This window comes from Nelumbo lutea, chromosome 8 (assembly GCF_056320005.1).
Source record: "Nelumbo lutea isolate HS-2025 chromosome 8, American lotus-T2T, whole genome shotgun sequence".
Classification (NCBI taxonomy): Eukaryota; Viridiplantae; Streptophyta; class Magnoliopsida; order Proteales; family Nelumbonaceae; genus Nelumbo; species Nelumbo lutea.
Window position 1 is genome coordinate 18,028,617 of NC_142691.1, and position 7,448 is coordinate 18,036,064.

The following is a 7,448-nucleotide window of genomic DNA, read 5'->3' on the forward strand; positions in this document are numbered from 1 at the left end:
GGGCGAATTATGAGATAAGATCAGCTGATAGAATTGGGCCCACACCCTATCCACTTAGAGAGTCCAAGATCTAAATGAGATTTAGATTTGGAAACTTTCTAATTAGATTAGGAGCTGGCTGATCTAATCCACAGATAAGATAAGGATTATCCCTTATCTTAAAAGGACTTCTAATCCAGATATGATTTGGGTTAGCAACTCCTAATGGGATTAGGAGTTGATCCCTTTAAATCTATAAAAGGAAGAGGGGGCGGCAACCTTTAGACATCCAACACAACAGACAACCAGCAGTCTTGTCTTCAGAGCTGATATCACAGAAGAGAGAATTCTGCACCCTGCAAATACTCTTTAGCCGCCTCCTTCCTGCAGCCGCCGCCTACAACAGTTCGATCTCCATTCCTTGGGAGAAATCAAGATTGGATCTTGATTCCAATCTTTTGGAGAAAAGATTGATAGGAGTTATATTCACAAGTCGTCTAGGTGATTCTTGGGAATAATCAGGTTCTTAGGAAGGACAATGTTGATTCTGCTCCACCTTGCACTGCGCCATCTTCAATGGGAGCAGATTTTGGTTTCTATCTTGGGCGTGAACACCTTCATTGAGAGATATCATTTCTCTGTATTAGGTATTATCTCTCTCTCCTCTTTTTGGTTCAGATCTGGTTCAGTTTATGATTCAAGAATGATCCTTGAAAATATGATTTTCTAAATAAGGAATTTGATTCCCAATTGAAGGGAAAGAAAAAATTTTGAAATTCGCCCCCTTTATTCCGCAATCTTGGGTGTCCATATGATGGATTTCCTATCCCTTCATTGGGCCCAATTGAAAATATTATATGGCTAATACTTATCATATTTTGTTGTTTATTTTGCTTTCCTTTGACAAATTCCGTGCATCTCGCACGGGTCCCCGCTAGGTATGGTTTAAGTTATTGAGATATTTTCTTGCCATCGCTTCTTCTTGCTGGCATATGTATTAATAATCGGGGTTCAAAGATATCAGTGCATATCATATGGTACGTATCAATTTTCATGGTCATAGATACATGCATAGATACTATGAACCTTGCTAGCAATACATTCTACTTCCCCTCAATACTCACACTTCTCTCTCAGATGTCTTCACAAGTTAAAGAACTTTGATTAGGGATGTCAATAGATCGGGTTTAAGTGGTAAACCCCCTTGACCCAATCCTGTCACGTTAGGATCAGCCTAGCCTTAATTGGGTTCTGGGTGCCGTGTAAAAGTTGGCTCGTATCAAAGTCAAGGAGTTCACATGGTGGGATTGAAACATTTGCAAAAATGGGCTTTTGCTGAGTACAATGGTACTATTGCGGAATGGGTTGGTTTCATGTTTAACTGGCCTCGGTTCAGGTACAGGTTAAACCAAACCAGACCAAACTTAACCCATTGACACCCCTGATTTTGATGCTGTTCAAGGAGAAGGGTCCTCTGTTTTCACTCTTCCTACTGGCTTCCCTGACCCATCCTTCTCTGCCTTTTTTTTCCCTTTTGTTTCTTAACCAAATGATTCTCCTAAGTTATCATAATACAGAATAAACTAGCCAGGGTAAATAGAGAAATAAAAAATTACAATTAAAATTAAAATAATTATGATGCAATTCACTATAACCTTTATAATGAATTGTATACCAGTGGTAAATACTTCATTATACAATTTTGGGGAGCCATCTCACCAATCTCTTGCTTAATCATTTATATTGCTTCTTATAAATAAAAAGGAAAAGAGAAACCAGAAAAAAAAAATCCTGACGCTGCTGCTACTCGTGACAGTCATAATCATACTTGGCCAAAAGAATAGGAACAAGCCCCACCTTCCATGTTCATAAACAATTTGGAGATCACCAAGATGCTTTATTAAGAGTGGATAAAGAAAGGCCTGAAAAAATTGGCCAAGTCTACTTCTATTTTCTCTACTAAACATGGCTATGGGTGCCATAACCAAGGAATTTGTCAATGCACGGTTACACAGACTTCCTCAATACATTAGTGCAATTTGCAAGTTGCTGCTACAATCACCTGCATTTGAGAACAGGATCAAGCATCAGATGAAGGCATTACACCAATAAATAGGATTAAAATGAGCACAGTTATCACGAAATGTCGAATCAACATCTTTAAATCCAGATGTAAAGCTGGAAATCTTCACTTCAAATATTGAACTCTTGGGCTTTGTTGGACAATAGGACTAATATTTGCTTTCACAGTGAATCTGCAAATCTATGGTTCAAATGGAAATCTTCACTTTAATTACTCAGCTGAGGGAACTAGGGTGCCTTACTCACATAATATTAAGGGTTTATATCTAAAAATCTCAAAAACAAAAGTCAAATTCTAAAAACAGCATAGTCACAGAATATAAACAATTTTTAGTTTGAAATAACATTACATATACGAAATCATCACATGGAAAAAATGAAACTAATCTCATGGAAGAAATTAAACAACCCCAAGAACAAAGGTGTAGATCAGCCATACCTAAATATATTTTAATTTTCTATTTAATAGACATGGAACACTTGAGCCATGAGAACTCCAGATTTCTAAGGATAGCCTTACTGAAACAAATTTGAGTGGTAGATCAGTCATACCATCTCTAAAACGAATTGAACTAACATTGAATATTTTCAGTGGCTCTCCCACTTCCTATGCAATTCTATGCCAGAGACTTTTCACCTTGCTGAAAGGAATTGAACTAACATTGAATATTCCCTCATCTTCACTGTAGGCAAACTCTAAATTTGTGTAAGATAAGTACCAGTAAAGTTAGATAAAGCCTGGAAGACTGTAACATCATAAGAGTTACTCTTCAAGAAGTTCACAATCATGTAAAAAGAATGGAATATTTAAGTACCGAACGATAAAAAGCAAGTCAAGTTCTATTTTCAGAATACATATTATGAAAATACAAGATAAAAAAAAAACACAACAGTAACATGATGACCTTGAATCAAAAGGTAATTTCAATAAAAAGTCCAATTGGTTTCAGTAATTAAATATGAACATATGCTTGAAAATACAGTCCAATTAATCCTAAAAGCCAAAGAGAACAACTTACCCTTCACCAAGTATTAGGTATTGCAAGCCAAGTCATTATGGAACAGATCAAAACGAGAGAAATCTTTTAATTCTTTCTCCAACCCCTATTCACAGAACAACTTTCAGCATGAAGCCCTTACTGTGTACCCAAAATAATCTTTTGGGAAATCTGTTCACCAATATGTCTGCTTGTCATTTGAATATCCTCCAATTTTCTTCTCTCATAAAACAGTTGTAAATATAATTAATCAATCTTAGAGAAGTCATTCCTCAGTGAATAATCCTGTCAGTAGTGTTGTGTATCTTCCAGCAGTGTGATGCAGTTCCTCCTAGAGAGAAAAAACTTTGTCATTTTAATGTTTTACATAAAAAGATGCCAAGCTATTTATAATATTATCACTAATGCACTTTACTTGCTACATTGAGCCTGCGACATATCAAAAATCTTTCTATTCATCATACAAAGTCCAGCAAATCCTGAAGGAACCAGCAATTCATTTTAAGATTAAACCAATGTGTTACTGTGACAACCAATGAGAAGTTCAGTTCAGCTAGTCTTCAATAAATGCAAGAACATTTTCAAATTTTTAATCAGTATAAAATCCATTTCCATCTAGCAATTGTTTAGACCATTTAACCTGTTTGTCTCAGCTTGGAGCTGAACGTTCGAAAGGAACTTGGATGCAGCAAATTCCTAGGTGTCAAAATTCCATGTCCCTTTTGAACATGAACAATTCATCCATTTCGAATCATTTCAGAAAAAAAAAAATAGCCCTTCAGTCATATAAAAAGAATCAATGCAACCCCTCAAGTGAAGTGGGTAGATGTATGTCGATGAAAATACAAGTATACAGCATCACCAAAAATCCCCACATGAACATGTTCCATCTCTGAACAGGTGGAATCTGACAGCATCTCTTACTAGTATCTCTCGTTGAACAATCTTAGAAATGAATTTAGTTGCATTGTGGCAATCCCCACAGACTCTGAGGTTCTTAACAACTCGTATGGGCAGACCAGGAGGTATGAAAATCAATCCAAAAGCAATTGCAAGCTTCTCACTATGATGGCTAAGCAACTTTCTTTTCTCTGCCTCATCTACATCATGGAGGACAGAGCTCATATCTGGTACATATCCTTCTTCTATCATCTTAGAATTTAACTTCTCCAGCTCAGTATATATCTGCTCCGAATATGGATTTGATCTGTCATCAGCTGAAAAAATGTATACCTTGTTCTTGTACTTGATCCAACTAAAACCAGGTTCCTTCCTCACCCCCTTATCCCTCATCCCTCTTCTTAACTTAGCAACATCATCCCATTTCCCTTTAGAAGCATAAATGCTAGAAAGCAAAATATAACCTGCTGGGTTCTGTGGTTCTAATTCAAATAGGGAATCAGCTGCCCATTTCCCAATTTCCATGTTACCATGAAGTCTACAAGAACTAAGTAAGGTAGCCCAACCAATTGCATCAGGATGAAAAGGCATCTTATTTATAAAATCTTTTGCTTCTTCCAATCTTCCAGCTCGGCTCAAGAGATCAATCATGCAAGTGTAATGATCAGGGATTGGATCAATTCCATATTCTTGCACCATGGAGTCAAAATATTTATATCCTTTCTCCACCAGTCCTGCTCTACTGCAAGCTGAAAGAACCCCAATGAAAGTAACTCCATCAGGTTGCAGTCCATCAGCCAACATTCTTTCAAACAATTCAATTGTCTGGTTTGCTTTTCCAAATTGAGCATAACTTGAAACCAGTGCAGTCCAAGAGACTTCATCCTTGATATGCATCTCATTGAACAGACGGTGAGAATCATCAATGCTTCCACATTTACCATAAAGGGTAACAAGCGCATTAGCAACAGTAATAGGTGAAATTAATCCCAAAACTAGGGCCTGGCCATGAAACTGTGCACCCTCTTCTAAACTTGCTAGATTAGCACATGAACTGATCACACTGCCTAGGGTATAATCATCAGGCTTGATCCCATTTCTCTGCATGTCAGAGAAAATTCTTACAGCTTCTTCACTAAACCCATTCTGACCATAACCTACTAACATTGCAGTCCATGACACAATATTCTTGTGAGCCATTCGCTTGAAAACTGCCTCTGCATATTTTATGCTTCCACACTTGGAGTACATGTCAACAAGGGCACTACCTACAAAAATATTATCCTTATAATCAGTCCTAATTATGTATGCATGGCTCTGCTTTCCTTGTTCCAAGGCCACAAGACCCCCACAAGCAGTTAAGACACTTCCAAAAGTAAACTGATCAATAGCCAATCCTTCCGATCTCATTCTTCTAAACACCTCCAGTGCTTCTATTGCTAATCCATTTTGTGTAAGCCCAGTAATCATTGTTGTCCATGAAATTGAATCTCTTTCAGGCATTTCTAGAAACAAACTCTTTGATTCTTCAAGCATCCCACACCTTAAAAGCCCTGTAATCATTGTATTATACATTACTACGTTCCTCTCAGACATCTCGTCAAAAACCCGCTTTGCGTCATGAATCAACCCAGCTTTTGTATACATGTCCACCAAAGGACTACCCACGAAGACATATGATTCAAACCCAAATTTCATTATCTGTCCATGAATCTGCCTACCCAGGTAAATAGCAGACTGAGTCGACGACAAGATAAGCATCGTGGAGAATGTAATTCGATTCAAATTAGCAGGCCCATCTTTCAACATCAGTTTATACATATTCATCGACTCTTCACCCAATCCACAATTCGCATAGCCCGAAATAACACAATTCCAAGAAACCCCATCTCGACTTGGCATTCTCTTAAATATCTCCTCCATTTCAGAGAGATGACCAGATTTCGAATAAGCAGACAGGATGCCGTTCCATGAGAAGAGGTTTGGGTGAGGTATTTGATCGAACGTGCGGCGGGCGTAAATTAAAAGACCGAACCTAGAGTACGCAGCGATGAGATTATTCGATAGAAACGTATCAGGGTGTCTCTGCGTTTTGATTATAAGGCAATGAAGTTTCTGCGCTAGGCGCTGGTTGTTGGTTTCCCAGCAAAACTTTAGCAGAGAAGAGTAATAATTTGAAAAGGAAGACATTATAACATCTTAGACGAAAACTGGCGCGACCAAGGATCGAACGTTGGACCAACTGAAAGTCTGAAACTTCGAAATTCCAGACGCATTGCCCTCACGGCAGTTCCAATTCTAACTTCCAAATCCAACTCAAGCGTCTTAGATTTAAATCCGAACTGCCCGAGTTCCCTCGAGATGCTATCGTCAAAATCATGCGATCCATTTTTTATGTAGTGGGTTGACCCGAACCATCAAAAAACAGGAACAAACAGCGAAGATTTAGCCTTGTCTGGATAGAATTTTATAAAATACTTTCTTACTTCTCAAAGTACTAAAAGGGTGGGTCCAAAGGTGACAAAGGGTTCTAAATGAAGATCTTAATTTAGAATGTTAGAGGGTCTGGTAGAATCCAGTTTAGACGCCAATTTTCTGAGTTGTGTAGGCAATTTAAGCCCAGTATTTGTTGTTTGATGGAAACAAGGGTTAATCCTAATATAGAAAAAAAGATTGTGTCTACATTTAAATTTGATAATTGTGTCTGCATTTAAATTTATAAATGTCATCTTGTTGATCCCATTGGTTTTGCTGGTGCCCTCTAGCTATTATGGAATTTCTCTTCTTGTTCTATTGATATTATTTTAACAAATGACAGGCTTATCCACACCTACATTACTGATCTCGAATCCAATAAATGCTGGTCTAGTACATTTGTTTATGCTCCTGGGGCATGGAGTGTTATGGGGGACTTTAATGCTCTGACAAGGAAAGAGAATAAAGTTGGTGGTGTGGAGGTAAGGCCTTCTCAAACCAGGAATTTTAATAATCTAATTAACTATTCTAATCTTATTGAATTAGATAATGGAAGAATAGTACTACTAAGAAAATGATTGATTGGGTCCTAACTAATGCAGAATGGAGATGTGAATTCAATGAATATATGCTAATGAGCCTGCCTTTTATTTACTTTTGACCAGACTCCTTTTATACTTAATACTAATTCTTAGGCCTCGTTTGGGCCTAGACCTTTTAGATTTGAAGCCATGTGGTGCCTAGGTCCTAGTCTTGATAATGTAATCAAAAAGGGCTTGGGATATTAACATTAATGGTTCTAGGGCCATGCAGCTTTGTAAAAAGAGAAATAACCTTGTTAGAGAACTCAAATATTGGAATAAAAACCATTTTGGAAATGTCAAGGGATGATCCAAGACAACTTAGAAAGGGATGAAAGCTCTTCATAAACTTCTCAATAACACCCTGGCTAAAGAAGAAATTTATTGGGCTCAAAATTCTAGAGTTTATTGGATTAAACATGGGGATAAAAAA

General features: G+C 37.5%; 1 protein-coding gene across 5 annotated transcripts; it reads right to left on the reverse strand.

Moving 5' to 3' along the window:
• Positions 1–1,615: 1,615 nt before the first annotated feature.
• Positions 1,616–6,545, reverse strand: LOC148843103 (pentatricopeptide (PPR) repeat-containing protein). 5 transcript variants are annotated; one of them, XM_088957102.1, is made up of 4 exons: positions 3,700–6,531; positions 3,475–3,538; positions 3,081–3,390; positions 1,616–2,041 (listed from the first exon to the last, which is right to left on the reverse strand). In XM_088957102.1, the coding sequence occupies exon 1, from the start codon at positions 6,147–6,149 to the stop codon at positions 3,918–3,920; it is 2,232 nt and encodes a 743-aa protein (XP_088813228.1). In that variant the 5' UTR covers positions 6,150–6,531; the 3' UTR covers positions 1,616–2,041; positions 3,081–3,390; positions 3,475–3,538; positions 3,700–3,917. The 5 variants fall into 5 exon arrangements, with proteins under 5 accessions (XP_088813228.1, XP_088813225.1, XP_088813226.1 ...); XM_088957099.1 differs by lacking the exon at positions 3,475–3,538 and having other exon boundaries at positions 3,700–6,545; XM_088957100.1 differs by having other exon boundaries at positions 3,081–3,538.
• Positions 6,546–7,448: the final 903 nt, after the last annotated feature.